This window comes from Ylistrum balloti, unplaced genomic scaffold (assembly GCF_031769215.1).
Source record: "Ylistrum balloti isolate Yb309-2 unplaced genomic scaffold, AGI_CSIRO_Ybal_v1 Utg369816, whole genome shotgun sequence".
NCBI lineage: Eukaryota > Metazoa > Mollusca > Bivalvia > Pectinida > Pectinidae > Ylistrum > Ylistrum balloti.
The window spans coordinates 430,444-448,548 of NW_026781986.1; the positions used below are offsets into that span (position 1 = coordinate 430,444).

Below are 18,105 nucleotides of genomic sequence, written 5' to 3' on the forward strand. Positions count from 1 at the left end.
TTTACACATTTTGAGTAAAATAAATTGTAAAACTAAAACTTTTAAAAGCAAACAAAATATTTATTTGGTTTTCGTATTCACCACCAGTTCACTAAGTGTTTAATGTTTGGCTTTAAACAAACACAGTAACCTGTTTATCGATACGGATAACACAACAACATGTTTTGGCCACAGATATCAGCTGTGTTCTATTTTCCTATGGGTTTTCTGCTTAAAGCAAATAATCGATCGAAAAATTAATAGTGGCTGGTACCTGTGGTTTTTGCTGTTTACAGCTGACATCCAATTGATTATAAATGTTTATCAGAGATCAACGTGTTTGTATTACGTCATATAACGTTCACAGAAATCCTGAGGGTTATAAATAGGATTTCTGAAGGCTCATAGGAGTGCTGACCATGACGTTTGACTGGTGAATAAAAGCAAGAAAAGGTGCTCAAGGCCTGCTTGGGCAATAAAAGTACATGTCCGAGGTGAGAGGCACTTTACTCTACATGGGGACATCTAGCCCCATAAAGTACAAGCCACATCTAGCCACAAAGTACATATACCCTCTACTCTAACAGTACATTATGTTTGGCATAACCTGAATTCCCTCCACAACCATTAATGGACTGACCAACAGCTATGCTAATCCCCAGACAGCAGCTACTCAGAGGGTGGACAGGTGTAGGACATATTTAATCTACCTGTGGGATCAATAGTTTTGCATAATTGTGATAAAAGTCGCACAGGTAAAAATTAGCATGTTTCTGGTATCAAAAGTTCAAATAGAGATGTTTGTGTAAGACAATCCTTCTAAATAGCTTAAGAATTATGATTACAAAAGCAAACTTTGTCAAATGCATAGAAATACAGGTATATAGCCATATAAAATTAAAAGCAATGACAAAAATTTGGACAACAAAACTTAAAAGTAGAGTCAATCTCGCAAACAGATAAAAGCAAAAAGCATCTTTACTTAACCAAAGAAAGTTTGCAGTGAAGGACCGATCAAGAGGCCCACTGGGCCTGCAGTGCTCACCTGGTATATAATAAACAAAAAAAGAAAGGTAACACTACTTTATTCTGTGATTAATTAACTCACCCCTTCATAAATCCTTACCAATCATGTACAAATAAAGTAATTGATCAATTCTGATAAAACTGTAGTCATGGTTCATTATAAAAATTTGCTTTCAGTTGATTTTATTTGACTGTAAAGGACGTTGGGGTCAATTTCAAAGGTAACACCATTAGTAACGGATATGGCCACCGTTTGTGAAGTAAACAGCATTGCAGCGTCATCGCATGGAACTCATAAACCGGCAGATAATTCGAGGAGAGATGTTGTTCCATTCAGCGATCAAGGCTTGGGCCAGCTCCTGCAAGTTTGACGGCTGATTTTGACGTTCTCTCACGCGTCGCCCAAGAACGTCCCAGACATGCTCAATCAGTGACAAATCAGGTAATTTAGATGGCCAATCTAACACCTGTACGTTATTCTGCTGCAAGAAAGTTCTGCTGACGCGACTGGTGTGTGCTGGTGCTTTATCCTGTTGAAAAATGGCGCCAACGCCATGGTGTCTTTAGAATGGCAGAACCACTGGTCTTAAAATTTCGTCCCGATATCGAATGCCGGTTAAATTGCCATTTAACACAACAAGCCTGGTACAAGTCCCCCCACAAATACCACCCCAAACCATTACACTTCCGCCGCAAAAGCGGTCCCATACTGCGACGCAGCAATTTCGCAAAACGCTCCCCTGGTCGCCTCCACACTCTGTGCCTTTCGTTACCGTGTTGCAGACAAAACCTGGACTCATCTGAAAACAGAACATTGTTCCATTGTCGTAAGGCCCAACGACGGTGAACACGGGTCCAGTTAGGCCGATTATTATGGTGACATTGCAAAAATTGGGTCCAGTGTAGGGACGTCATGCTTTCAATTGGTAGGCCCTCAACCTGTTGCGGACTGTTTGGGGAGACACGACGCCCAAACAATGTCCTTGTAGTCTCTACTGCGGTTACGAATCAATTGCGCAAGTGTATCAATCGTATACAACGGTCATCCCTGGCAGTGGTTTTACGGGGTCGGCCACTTCGGGCAACTGGCAAATTGTCTTAACACTGCAACTAAAATGCCGTGCAACTCGACGGCGAGACTCCCCAGCCTGGATCATGCCTACAGCCCTTTCTCTCTGTACTTGTGACAGCCGAGGCATAATGATAAAGTTGATAGATAGCAAGATTCGGTGATTTCTAAGTCCTAAGGATCTAAGGAACAGTTGTCATTTTGAATGTTTATGAAATTCAAGCGAAGATACAAGTTAGTCGCAGAAAACCTTGTGCAGCTCTTTCGCTGATACAGACTTTCACGCTTGAATAATTTTGGTAACCCCCTTGGATTTTGTAATGTAAAACATTACCATTTTCTAATATTGCACAAACGTCATTTTGTTTTCACTCATTTACAGGTATTCGCCAAGGAAACATGTTAACCTTTCTTTTTTTGTTGAGTATATACACCAGCCAAACATTATGCCTCTAGGCCTTTTAGTTCAAGAGAAGAAGTCATTTAAATTTGACCCTTGTGACCTTGAATATTAGTCAAGGTACTTTCTTTTTGCAAACATTGTTGGGCTTTATTCTAGGAACATACCTGCTAAATATCGAAACGTTTGGTTCATTGGTTATTGAGAAAATGTTGAAAGAAAAACGTTGACGTTGGACGCCAGACGGATGACAGATGTTGTGCTACAGCATAAGCTCACATGGCCCTTCTGGCCAGGTGAGCTAAAAACTTTCATATCAAACTCATATGTAGTATTGATCTAAACAAGGGACATCAGAGATGGGTTAAGCTCCCCAAATGGGACAAAATTTTAGTATGAAAAATAACAAAGGGCAATAATAGATTTAAAATTCTTATGCACTGCCTTCCTTCTTGTTGAGTTCTACCTACCTAGTGTTACCCCTCTATGTTGTACTATCCTTATGTTATACAAAAGACCAGCAACAACCGTTCTCAAGTACAAATGTCGAGTATTAACACAAGTTACAACAATGATAACATGTATGGCCTGAGTATCGAGCTAAACAAGTTACTCCTTCCACGGCCACACCAGGACAGACTCTATTTGCTGTGATCTTACAGTTTATCCTAAAGTAATTATAATCTAATTCTGATAGGGAAAGTGTCTTCTTCTGATCTACAATTAAACCGTGACCATTAATGTCTCACTGGTGGAGAGCATTTCCAGCCAATGTTTCACGGCATGATTCTGACACCAAGGTGACCACAATTAAACTATCTGTCCGATAAGCTAGCCAGTCACTTTAAGATTTATCACAAATTATGTTCTTCACTTGAGTAACAAATTTCATCATTAACATCCCCCTGCCTAAGAAAACTTTTACGGTCTAAAAGTTCAAGAGATAGCAATCTGCTCATGATACTCAGGCTGAGATAATATTTAGTATGTACACAAACACTGGTAAGTTTACTTGAACAACAGTTAATTCTAAATTCTACAATATACTGTTAACTTCCTTGGATAAGGTACTTCTGTTAGACTGTCACTGTTTGTTCTTAAGGTATACACATCACAAAACCTTAAAACACATGTCCGTGTTCACATCTGATGATACATCCAGAGTCAGTGTTCCTTTTTTTTTTTTTTTTCCTTCTTCTTCTTTGTTCGAGACAGTGGCCCAACAATATCCATAGATATTTTGTAAAATGGCTCACTGATGATCGGTGGTTGTCCTAATGGAGCTTTCTCGTCACCACGTCTTCTGGCGGTCTTTTGACATACGTTACAAGTACTACAATACTCTCATATGTCCTTAAAAATCCCTGGCCAATAGAACGCATTAACGACACGCTCTTTGGTCTTTTCTATCCCTAAATGTCCCGCAAGTGGTCTATCATGTCCCAATTTAATGATATTGAGACGAAGTGCCTCTGGTAGTACTACCTGGACTCCATGTTGGGCTCCACCACTAGACTCCCATTTCCTACGGAGAATCCCATTTTCCCAGTACAGGGCATTCCTATCTTCCTGCACAGATTCCTCTGAACTTGCAGCTTTTCTCCGAATGTTGGCTAACGTTGGATCTTCCTGCTGAAGCTTACTAAGCACTTCAGCATTTACAGCAGAAAGTTCAAGTGGTTCCTCTGTTGTGATGTTAACTGTATCATCCCCATTGCTGTGAGATACAGTCTCACTGATGTTGTCAATGTCCTCACCAACGCCATTGCCATGGTCCAGGTCCACATTGTTCGCCTGTCCAACATCACTTCCCTTACTGACATCCACTTGGTCCTCCTCGACGTCCGTATCGGGGTCCATTCCAACTTTTACATGGCATTCCTTTGCCTTGTCCTCAGCTAGCCTTTCTTCAGCAATGTTATTACAGTGTTGTGCACGTGTAACAACATTCACAGCCTTTGATTGCCTCTCTATTATGTCTACCCCCAACAGAGCTTCAGCGACAAGGTCAGGCACTAATCCGACCTGAGCATGTCCCTTATAATATGGCGTGTCCATATCAACGATAGCCAGTTTGGCTGAAAACGGCTGTCCAGTTGCTGTACACAGCGTCTCCCACTGACCCTCCAATACACAATTGGGGTCCACCAGATCTTCCCTAATCAAGGTCATCGCTGACCCAGTGTCTTTCACGAAACTAATATCACGGCCATTGACCTCTCCAGGGACATGGATAAGTCCTCCCGTGTACTGTCGCACTAAAAATCCTGCAAGATTTTTACCCTCTCTGTTTTGTGGACATTTCCTCGCGAAGTGCATGTACTTGTTACAATTGTAACACTGCACACTTTTCATTTGCTCTGTCGATTTCTCCTCTCTCTGGTCCTGATCAGAGGTAAAAGGTTTTCCATTTAAACTTTTACCTTGTGTTGATTTATTTACATTCCGTTCAGGTAGAATATAATCCTCTGCGGCTTCAACCACACTGCTCGACCCCTTATTACGGCGTATCCATTGTGCTTGTGACACTGGCAATGCACTAAGAAAATATTCCTCTTTGAATTTTTCCATGACATCCTCTTCAGAGTCCACAAATCTAGTAAGATATTGTTCAATTCTTGCCATAAGACCTCTGTATGTTTCCTTAGGTTCCCTTAGGGCTGTCTGTAATAGCTTGAAATATTGGTAGAGCCTTTTCCCGTACCTGTCCATTAGGGCTTTACAAATGACCCATGTGCTTGAATAGCTACCTCTCTGGCCTTACCTGTTAACAAGGCTCTCAGCTGTAGCATTTTTACTTCTTCTGTCCATCCAGCCTGTGTTGATAAAGCAGTAAACTCTGATAAAATGTCACTATATCCTCACTTTCAGCATGATTGTAAGGTTGAAGTTTCAGTCTAAACGGCACAGGGTTAGAATTTGTGTCACTTCGTTCCTTTTGAAGTTTTGCTTTTTCAATCTCTAATTCCAATTCTTTCACTTTCCTTTGATGTTCTCTTTCTTTTTCTTCGGCGTTCATTCTCATCTTTTCTCTTTCCACTTCCATCGTCATCCTTTCTCTTTCGAAATTCATTTGGCGTTCTTTTTCCTCTTTCTCTGCTTGAAGTTTTTCTTTTTCTAAGTTCATTTGGCGTTCTTTTTCCTCTTTCTCTGCTTGAAGTTTTTCTTTTTCTAAGTTCATTTGGCGTTCTTTTTCCTCTTTCTCTGCTTGAATTTCGAGTCTTCTTATTTCCAACTTTGTTTGTGCTGCTGTCATCTTCGCAGTTTCCGTTTCTTCAGGCGTCGACATATTGAACAGTTCTAATGAGCGTTATATCTTTGATAACGGAGTCCTTCTCCTTAGAATGATCCTTTACCGCTGCCACCAGAATATGTTACCCCTCTATGTTGTACTATCCTAATGTTATACAAAAGACCAGCAACAACCGTTCTCAAGTACAAATGTTGAGTATTAACACAAGTTACAACAATGATAACATGTATGGCCTGAGTATCGAGCTAAACAAGTTACTCCTTCCACGGCCACACCTGGACAGACTCTATTTGCTGTGATCTTACAGTTTATCCTAAAGTAATTATAATCTAATTCTGATAGGGAAAGTGTCTTCTTCTGATCTACAATTAAACCGTGACCATTAATGTCTCACTGGTGGAGAGCATTTCCAGCCAATGTTTCACAGCATGATTCTGACACCAAGGTGACCACAATTAAACTATCTGTCCGATAAGCTAGCCAGTCACTTTAAGATTTATCACAAATTATGTTCTTCACTTGAGTAACAAATTTCATCATTAACACCTAGTATGAAGTTTCATGTTGATACCCCTTATAGCTTTAGTGTAATACTCCAGAAAAAATTTAACAAAAACTAACAAATGGCAATTACTCCTAAATTCTGCAAAAAATAGTAATGTTTCTTGTGCACTGCGCTTCTCCTTGTTGAGATCTCTCTACCTTTAAAGTTTTATGTTGAAACCTCTTATAGGTTTTGTGTTATGCTACAGACAAAACTATGACAAACAGATGGATGGATGGACAAAGTTCAACTATCAAAATCCAATATGACAGTCTGTAGGCCATTTCCTTTCTTAGTCACACTCCTGAACTCATTAGGTACAACTAGATACCAAGGTAGCCTTCTTGGAAAAAATTTGAGGAAGATTCATCTAAGGCATTTCAAGGAATAGGGAAAACCTCCTCAGTACATATGTCAGGGTCCCTGTCCACCTCAGTACATATGTCAGGGTCCCTGTCCACTTCAGTACATATGTCAGGCCCTCAGTCCACTTCAGTACATATGTCAGGGACCAATCACCCTCAGTACATATGTCAGGCCCCCAGTCCACTTCAGTACATATGTCAGGGTCCCTGTCCACCTCAGTACATATGTCAGGCCCTCAGTCCACCTCAGTACATATATCAGGGCCCAGTCCACAACAGTACATATGTCAGGCCCCCAGTCTACCTCAGTACATATGTCAGGGTCCCTGTCACCCTCAGTACATATGTCAAGGTCCCAGTCCACTTCAGTACATATGTCAGGCCCTCAGTCCACTTCAGTACATATGTCAGGGCCCAATCACCCTCAGTACATATGTCAGGGTCCCTGTCCACCTCAGTATATATGTCAGGGTCCCTGTCCACTTCAGTACATATGTCAGGCCCTCAGTCCACTTCAGTACATATGTCAGGGACCAATCACCCTCAGTACATATGTCAGGCCCCCAGTCCCTTCAGTACATATGTCAGGGTCCCTGTCCACCTCAGTACATATGTCAGGCCCTCAGTCCACCTCAGTACATATATCAGGGCCCAGTCCACAACAGTACATATGTCAGGCCCCCAGTCTACCTCAGTACATATGTCAGGGTCCCTGTCACCCTCAGTACATATGTCAAGGTCCCAGTCCACTTCAGTACATATGTCAGGCCCTCAGTCCACTTCAGTACATATGTCAGGGCCCAATCACCCTCAGTACATATGTCAGGGTCCCTGTCCACCTCAGTACATATGTCAGGCCCTCAGTCCACCTCAGTACATATATCAGGGCCCAGTCCACCTCAGTACATATGTCAGGCCCCCAGTCCACCTCAGTACATATGTCAGGCCCCCAGTCCACCTCAGTACATATGTCAGGGTCCCTGTTCACCGCATTACATATGTCAAGGGCCTAGTCCACCTCAGTACATATGTCAGGCCCCTAGTCCACCTCAGTACATATGTCAGGCCCCCAGTCCACCTCAGTACATATGTCAGGGCCTCTGTTCACCGCAGTACATATGTAAGACCTCTAGTCCACCCCAGTTTCTATGTCCGACCTCCAGTCCACCTCAGTACCTATGTCAGACTTTAGTACCTACCGGGTATGTCCGACCTCCAGTACCTATGTCAGACCCCAGTCCACCTCAGTACATATGTCAGGGTCTCTGTCACCGCAGTACATATGTCAGACCTCTATTCAACCCTAGTTTCTATGTCCGACCTCCAGTCCACCTCAGTACCTATGTCAGACCTCAGTACCTACCAGGTATGTCCGACCTCCAGTACCTATGTCAGACCCTAGTCCACCTCAGTACCTATGTCAGACCTCAGTACCTATGTCAGACCCCAGTACATCTCATTCATATGACAGAGATCTAGTTTGAGTATCACAGGAAATTCCCAGCCCACGGTCGATATATACACGTATTACAATGACAAATACATATATATATATGAACTGTGGGTTAAGAAGTTGTTCTTAGTGCGTGTGCTTGTAAAATGTTTTATGTTTTCCTTGGTGCATGTGTGTGAAGACTGTCAGTTCTGCACTAATTTGAGTTGGTGTGCACTTAAGTGGACTTGTGGTTAAGTACAGATGTCCTATGACTCCCTCTCTTTCCATAGTTAAAATGGATATCAAATAATGGACTGAGCCAAACCATTTAATCTCTGTTACCCACATCTCTAATGAGACAGTCTGTATACAGAGCTACAACATGGTACAGCCCAAAATTGGTATACTATGGACTCTTCCACAGAAGAGGGCAATATCCGCTATCATGTAATGAGAATTTGGTCTAGACAGAAGTAGAGTACAGGCGTACTCCCTCGGCTAGTGAAAGATTGAAATAAATTTTCTTTTAAGATCTGGAATTGGTTATATCTCGGATTTTATTTTGTACAGATTAAAATTTGTAAAGTACAATTCATTGATGAACTGAAAAAGGTGAGCTGTGGCAATTTATAACATTGATACTCATCGATACAAACCCAATATTGGGGTAAATTACTAATTATTATTTGTGAATCCAGCACACAATGATGATTACCTAAGAGATTTACTAAGAACATCAAACACAAAGCAATGGTGTTTGCTTTAGAAGCTTTTTTCTTTGAATTCTAATTTTAATTACACTTTTACTTTAGCCTGGACTTCAAATTTGAATTTTTGCTTAATGTTAATACTTTTAATACAACCTTTACAGATCCTTGTAAAAATATTTCACAAAATACAGAAATTCTAATTTTCATACCTCCTTCAGACACCTGAATACTAGAGGCAAATAAACATTTGATAGCCAAATGCTGACAGCATAGGTATGTAACTACAGAAAAAGTAATTTCTGTGTGTGTATACATTGTATAATATGTCCGCATGGGCGTTTTGGAACAGTCCATTATATTTTAAGGAGTAATCCAGCATTTATCAGATAAACAAAAATCTACCACACTGACAATCTTGTACCTACAGCATCTACTACTAATGTTAATTATCACCTAGGATAAATTTTCAAGATATGATTTAAGAAATAAAAGCCACACTGAACCCACTAAATGAACTCTTGACCTCTTTGTACAGATTAGGAGCTGATCACACCTCCTTTGTATGAATCGCTGGAAGCTAATGCACCAATGACCTTTAACAATTTTTGTCATGAATCTGAGATCCTGTTTTGCAAACCGACAAACCATGACAAGACTGTAAACATCAACACTATAAGCACCTCACCTGTTGATACACTCATTATACATCGACAGATTACAGAGGAGGCTAGTATTTATGACCTTACCTAAGTATTTAACCTACATCTCTAGATATGAAGCCCTAGACCTGTTTTATTTATATGCTGATCATCAACTGGACTAAATATAAAGAAAAAGTTCAAGAGTCATCGGCTAACTTACATGTATCTTAAAAGGTATATATATATATATATATATACAGACAAATCTCATTATCTCTGTGGGTCCATGGGAAAACATCAAGATGATAAAGTATTTAAGTGAGTTGAATGCTTTGTGTAAATTAAGGCAGGGACTGACCAAATGTTTTAATTAAACGGTCTTAAAGTTATAGGAGTTAATGGGATCAATTATATATGCTATTGACTACAGCTTGTTAAATGTAATAAAAAAAAAAAAAATCAAGACAAACCCACTACAGCGCCTCAGACTGTTAACGTGACCTGATATTCATATTAGTGCATTCTTGGGATTTTTCAGGTATTATTTTAATTATTCACTTATTTGTATTAATATAGCCTAAAAATACAGTGTCAATAAAAAACCAATTAAGAATAAAGTTCTTGATCAACATTGTCTCAAGTTATTAAATTCTTGACAGATATTTATGAAAGTGAAATAAATTCTTTATATTTGTACCAAGAGATAGACATGTGTAATTGAGATATAATCTGTATCCTTGGTAACTTGGTACATAACTATGAAGTCATGCTTTTCACATGACAGCTAAATGCCCAGTCTATTTCCGACTAGCTCAGTCAATAAATGTTATTGGATTATTCCATTTGTTACAGATATAAATGCAGGTGGAAGATTCCATTTTATAAGCATCTTAAACTTTAATGTGCTTTGTGCACATTAAATCAATTCTATATTTAGTTGCTACAGATATTCCAGGGAAGATTCACTATGACAAAATTCATATTTAAAGCATAAAATTTGTCTGCCTTCATTTTCACTTGTTTTTACACTTCAGTCTATCACTTTAATTATAGATGATACTGTGTACTTAGAAAATGATGAACTCATTCCAGGACAACTAGTTTAAAATACCAGCAGACAGCCTTTCTAGCTCCACAGGTACACAGCAGTGCACAAATACACAGCATAAGAATAAGCATCATATGAATCTCTAGAACAGACCTGGTTTTGGGACAGCTGTCCTCGATCTGTACCAGTCAAAAGCTACCTTGCTGTGAGTCAGAGAGCCTAACATAAATGAAGAACTCATTTCAGGACAGCTGTGCCGTCAGAGACCTTATTTTCGGACACTTTAGGCAGTAGATAGAGTTCATTGCCTTTGGCTGGGTGACTTTCATCTGATAAGGACTATACAAAAACACAATTAAATCTTATGCTTTCATTTACGGGTTGTGTAACTGGTGGAATGGCCCTGTATGTCTGTTATTTAACTTTTATCTATATATACATAAAGATTGTTGATTTCACTCCAAAATAATACCAGTATTGAAATTTAACAACAATGACATGTAATAATATGAAAAAAATTAAATAAATACTTTATATGGAATTATTAATTACAAATCAATCATCGGTTAATAGAAAAAAATGACACAGACTAAATATGCCAAAATCTTCATAACTAGGTAAAAAAAATGTTTGATATCTGACAACATTACAGATCATCCAAATCAACTTTAAAATCTGAACCATATACATTTTCTATACTGTATAGCAAAACTTTGAGCACAGTCCATGCAGGTCCTCATTTTATCATACAACAATAAATGTATTATCAAGTATGGTTGATCTTTTATCTCAACCGGAAATTATCTGTGTGATATGAATGACCCTGGCATATATCATTAACACAGTTTGATGGGTCTTCAGAAGTTATCAAATGTGACCTTTGACCCATTAACATTGAGTAATGACCACTGTAGACTTAACCATGAGATAGCAACAATTACAAAGGTACCCTGTCTGTAGACTTAACCATGAGTTAGCAAATGATAATGGTACCCTGTCTGTAGACTTAACCATGAGATAGCAAATGATAATGGTACCCTGTCTGTAGACATAACCATGAGATAGCAAATGACAATGGTACCCTGTCTGTAGACATAACCATGAGATAGCCAACAATGTCAATGGTACCCTGTCTGTAGACTTAACCATGAGTTAGCAAATGATAATGGTACCCTGTCTGTAGACATAACCATGAGATAGCAAATGACAATGGTACCCTGTCTGTAGATTTAACCATGAGTTTGCCAACGATGACAATGGTACCCTGTCTGTAGACTTAACCATGAGATAGTCAACAATTACAATGGTACCCTGTGTGTTGACTTAACCATGAGTTAGCAAATGACAATGGTACCCTGTCTGTAGACATAACCATGAGATAGCAAATGACAATGGTACCCTGTGTGTTGACTTAACCATGAGTTAGCAAATGACAATGGTACCCTGTCTGTAGACTTAACCATGAGATAGCAAATGACAATGGTACCCTGTCTGTAGACATAACCATGAGTATGCCATTAATGACAATGGTACCCTGTCTGTAGACATAACCATGAGATAGCCAACAATGTCAATGGTACCCTGTCTGTAGACTTAACCATGAGATAGTCAACAATTACAATGGTACCCTGTGTGTTGACTTAACCATGAGTTTGCCAACAATGACAATGGTACCCTGTGTGTAGACTTAACCATGAGATAGCCAACAATGACAATGGTACCCTGTGTGTTGACTTAACCATGAGATAGCAAAAGACAATGGTTCCCTGTCTATTGACTTAACCATGAGATAGGCAACAATGACAATGGTACCCTGTGTGTAGACTTAACCATGAGTTAGCCAACAATGACAATTGAACCCTGTCTGTAGACTTAACCATGAGATAGCAAAAGACAATGGTTCCCTGTCTGTAGACTTAACCATGAGATAGGCAACAATGACAATGGTGCCCTGTCTGTAGACTTAACCATGAGTTAGCCAACAATTACAATAGTACTCTGGTAGAGATTGCCTTGTGGCACGGAAAGCGGGTCAAGGTCATTCATTTTACCAAACTTGATGTTCTTTCATCTCAGAATGCTACAGGCTCAATATAACCACTCTGGGCTTATTGGTTATTGAGAGGAAATAGCTGAAAGATTTTGACAAATTTATCCCTTCTGAACTTGAAAGTCAGACAAGGTTTTCTATTTGAACAAATTTTGTAGTTGTTTGCATCAGCATGTTACTGAAGCAATTTCAATAGCCTTGGCCTTTTGGTCATTGAGAAAAAGTTTGAGATTTGAAAATATTTTACATTGGTGACTTTGAAAGTGAGTCAAGTTGTTCGAAGAACTTGCTAGCCTTTTTTCTCAGTATGCTACAGGCCAAATATCAGCTCTCTTGGCCAGTTAGTTTTTGTTTTCCTGATTGATCTCAAAATCAAAAGGGCAGAACGAAGAAAAATGTGGATTCTTCATACAAACAGAACTCCTGAAGAAATTGCAATATCAAGATTTGTTTCAGGACTGATGATGGGCAGTTGACAGACAGTGTCCGCTTTTTAAGATTTTGGTCCATTTGACTCCTTTTGGCCCCAATTATCAGCCCCTGAGGGCCAGTCAGGGTCAGTGTCTGTGCATATCATCACACTGTTATCCTACAGTAACAATGCTAACCAATTTTAATCGCTTTCCAATAAAAAATAAACAAATTATGCTCAAAAATGTAATTATCTTGGTAATGTAATTTCCCTTTTTCTTATGAAACCTCTATCCCTCCTCATGGTGAAATGAGAGACCCTGGGTTCAGGAAATTTACAATTATGGTAAAGCATATTAAGTTCCATCAACGCAAAAAGAGTATTTGATCTTACCATATTTGGGTATTTGCTAGAAGATTAAGAAATTTCAATAATTTGACTTCCTTTTGGTCCTGGCCCTCAGGCCCCTAGGAGGTGGGGGCAATCTCATTTTCAATTTTGCTTCACTCATGGCCATGGAAGGCTCTGCACAATTTCATTTAAAGTCAATCTAAGGGCTTTCAGAAGAAGTTAAAAATGCAAAAAGGTTTACACACAGATAACACTTGACAAAAGGAGATAACAATAGGGGACTTTGTCTCAGGTGACCTAAAATCTGCAGGGGCTGGAGAAGAAAAGTGGAATTACATAGTGTACACAATAAAACACTCTTGTTTGCATCTTCATATCATCAAACACCTATCTGACGACAATACAAATGAAGTTTAGATGATTTCTTATTGAAAATAATCAAAATATACTTGAACAGTAATATTTTCCAGTATTATAAATTTAAACCCTTCCTAGAGGGAAGAGGGACCCTGGTTTATGAAATACATCATTCTTATAGGCTTTCCCATAAGGATCTGTGACAGAGTTCTGCAATGTAAGCGAATTTCCCCCTTTGTGCCATTTGTGTTTAAGGCGCCAGGGGTGGAGTTTGCATTTTTTCATATTATAAAACTGCTATGTATTGGTAATGAATCTAACCTAGATCAAACTATTTCTCGCTAAAACTGAATTGAAATACGGTTTCTCCAAAACTGTAATTTTCTTACATTAACTACAGTAAAATTTACCTGCTTTTTTGAGAGAAATCAAGAGGTTATGAATGAAATTTACATTTTTAGAAAGCACCTTGGGACCTCTTCATCCACGGAGAACTTTTTTTTGATAGTATCTCAATCTGCAGAAGACTTTTTTAAACATAAGCAAAATATTTCCCTTTTGACCTAATCTTTTAGGCCCCTGGGGTTTACACTTTTAATTTTTCATTGGCAATGGACCTTTGTGAAAAAACTGATTGAAATCACTGCATTGAATTTCAAGAAGGCAGAAAAGTGCAATGGCCACTGGATGACACATGATGATAATGACAGATCACAAAAAGTCTCGTGTGACAAAAACCATTACATCAGCGATAACTGTGGATAACAGTTGTCTTTTTGTTCTCAGTTTATTGATACCAAGGCAGGAATTTATTCACCACTTTGGGAATGGGGCCCTTGGTTTTGAAATTGGGAAAAAAAATAAAATGAAACATAAAGATACTTAAGTATTTGAATCTAATCAGAAGTAAGTTCTGTCGATTGTAGATGATATTCTTTGTAAAAGAAAAAGCTTAACCATCTAAACTCAGTGTTGTAATATTTGTACATACATGTAGGATGGTGTCAATATCATCTTAACTCGAAGATGTAATATTTGTACATACATGTAGGATGGTGTCAATATCATCTTAACTCGAAGATGTAATATTTGTACATACATGTAGGATGGTGTCAATATCATCTTAACTCGAAGCTGTAATATTTGTACATACATGTAGGACGGTGTCAACACCATCTTAACTCGAAGATGTAATATTTGTACATACATGTAGGATGGTGTCAATACCATCTTAACTCGAAGATGTAATATTTGTACATACATGTAGGACGGTGTCAACACCATCTTAACTCGAAGCTGTAATATTTGTACATACATGTAGGATGGTGTCAATACCATCTTAACTCGAAGCTGTAATATTTGTACATACATGTAGGATGGTGTCAATACCATCTTAACTCGCAGCTGTAATATTTGTACATACATGTAGGATGGTGTCAATACCATCTTAACTCGCAGCTGTAATATTTGTACATACATGTAGGATGGTGTCAATACCATCTAATATTTGTACATACATGTAGGATGGTGTCAATACCATCTTAACTCGCAGCTGTAATATTTGTACATACATGTAGGATGGTGTCAATACCATCTTAACTCGCAGCTGTAATATTTGTACATACATGTAGGATGGTGTCAATACCATCTTAACTCGGAGCTGTAATATTTGTACATACATGTAGGATGGTGTCAATACCATCTTAACTCGCAGCTGTAATATTTGTACATACATGTAGGATAGTATCATCCTGATTTTGTGAAAAATTCTGAAATTACCATTAATTGTGGGATTATAATGCATTAATTGGGGAAAGAATATATGGGTTTTGGCATTGGAGATGAAGTCCATATTCTACCCCCGAATCCCGCAGTAAAAAAAAACACAAGAAGGTGAGGACAAAAGTGAAACTGTACTTAAATTTCCCCAAGCTGAAGATAACATGAAAAATTTGAATCCCTCGTGGACTTCATAAAAGTTAGGAAGAAAAACTTACTGGAGTACGTGTGCCATCAGGAGCTGCCACATAGCTGGAACCTGAAATAGAAATCATAATCTTCAGCCGCTGACAGAAAAGTGTGACCTGTCTAATCTGCAAGAGCCACCTACAGAAAATATTGTTACAAAGAGTTGCAGAAGGCGTTCTCAAAATGAGGGTAAGTCTGGTTGGACTCAAATAACCTTGAAGTCAACTGTAAGATCAGAACCAAAATAATGTTCTATAAAACAATCAATACTGTTGGGGTTTTGTCTTTGTTGATTTTGTTGGTGTTGTTAATCCAAGGTTTCTATGTCAACCAACTGTTGAAATTAGTGCAAGAAGCTTTATTGAGCTAACTTTATCCATGATACCAAGTGGCCACAAAAAAGTGATTTTTTGAAAAACCACAAAAATTTGTCCCCATAAAAAATATGGTTTTACAGTATATCAATGCAATTTATTCATTGTTTTAATGCAGATTTCAGCACACAAAAATAATCTTGTTTAAAGTAATCTTTTTGTATAAAACTTGATAACTTACCATAGAAATGTCCAAAGTCTTTGTGAGCTGAAAAAAATTAAGAATTGCCATTACAAATACATCAGATATGGAAAATTACACATCAAGAAATATTCTGTATCGTTGTGCAGGCAGCAGTTGGATGTGCTTCTAAGGTTGCCTAATGGTCTCATTGTTGTTTGTTTTGATCTCATTTGAGGATGTAATATTATTTACTTGGATAGACTACGATTTACATAGCAGGTGACAGAAATGAAGCAGAAGATGCTTACTCTTCCAAAACACCTGGTCTTATTCTTGTACTTTTTCAGATGTCTCCGTGCGAGCATAAATCTTTCTTTTCATATTTTGACTTGAAATTTTCATGAATTTTTTTTGTGAATCAAGATTCTGTCAACATATTGACATTTTCTGTTGTTGTTACAATGTCACACATTTGTTCTATTTCAAGCACACTGAAACATGATACCTTGTTTTTCTGAAATTTATTTAGCATTAGACATTGACATGAAATGAACATCATGTTGATATCGTGATTTCCCCAGAATTTTGATGATAAATACATGTGTACACAAAAATATATCAAAACAATAGTATATTTAAGCTTTAGAGTGGATTTTTTTCAACCTTGGATTGATTTGGAGCTAAAACTGAAAAATGCCAAATCTTTTGATTTTAAACAAACTAGAGGTGGAAAAGAACACTTGACATCTAAATAAACCTTAAACTAAAAATAAGCACTTTCACAAAAAATCTATATCTCACAATTTCTCTTCTATTTTCCTGACAAATAATACTCCAGCAACTTTTGCATAAGTTGTTGAAACAGCTGGAAAGACTGAACCTTCAAAGAAACCTCCAAGCACAAATCAGGAATGGGGCTGGACTGTAGAATATTACACATGTGCAGTTTTAGGGGCTAGCTATACCTTTCTGATGCTAACTGGCAGAGTATCATTAGTTTTTCAGAATTTCTGCAGTAAACAGGGTGAGTGCATACACATTGTTTTATGCTTGACTTGATATTTCAAAACTGTGCATTTTGAAGTTCATATTCAACATTTTCAATTTCTACATTTGGTTTTCATGGAATACTTATGTGCAACCTGAATAGTTTCAACGTGGTCATGTGAAAACGGCCTTTGAGAAATATCTCTCTATAAAATACCTTTATACTACATTTCCACTTACTTACCTGGTTTACCGTTACCAGAAGTGAACTCCCTTGCAAACTCTTCCTGAAACAATAATAAGTCGAATATTACTCTCTATATACGAGTGTTAAATTACAAAGTCTCCCTGTTATATACCATATTCCTTAACAAATTCATCGTTTTCTCCACTCATTAATATTCTTACCCATTTAACTATTAGCTCTTTTATTTTTTTTTTTATTTATTTTTATTTATATTTGCTGATATCAATCATTTGTGTCGACCCGAATGAAGTGTGCCTTGGATTTTATCCTGGTGAAAGATTGTACAAAAGATTCAAGAAGTGAATAGCATCTAATTCAGAATAAGATATAGAAGAGCAAAATAATGTATCAAACTGCATCATACAGTTTGTCGTTCAAAGACTTGTCAATATCATTACCGGCCTAAATTCTGAAACTTCAGAGGCCACAGAGGAAAATCAAAATTGAACGAAAGAAACATCAAAATCAAGATGGGAGCTGTATTAGCCTCATTCAGCAATAAATTTCAAAATCACATATCTGTAAATTATAAAAAAAGGGTGTATGTCTTTATTCTGAACTGTACCACTGTTTGAATGAATTAAAACATTGCATGAAGATTACTATAAACTTCAGGGACTCAATGTCCACCTACAGTATCTAAATTCTGAACTGTGCCATCCCACCACTGAACTTCCTCTGTAGCTGTTCAAACCAGCAGAATGTTAGAGCATATACCGCTATTATTAACTACAATAAAAATTCACCTAGACCATATCTACTTTA

General features: G+C 38.0%; 1 protein-coding gene across 1 annotated transcript in view; it reads right to left on the minus strand.

Annotated features, from left to right (window-relative positions):
• Positions 1-18,105, minus strand: part of LOC132544930 (beta-ureidopropionase-like) — a 33,406-nt gene that overhangs the window by 8,324 nt on the left and 6,977 nt on the right. The window contains exons 10-12 of the mRNA XM_060208592.1: positions 17,338-17,380; positions 16,164-16,190; positions 15,638-15,678 (exon numbers count right to left, since the gene is read on the minus strand). Of these exons, the coding sequence (XP_060064575.1) occupies positions 15,638-15,678; positions 16,164-16,190; positions 17,338-17,380 (111 nt within the window). The remainder of the gene's footprint in view (positions 1-15,637; positions 15,679-16,163; positions 16,191-17,337; positions 17,381-18,105) is intronic.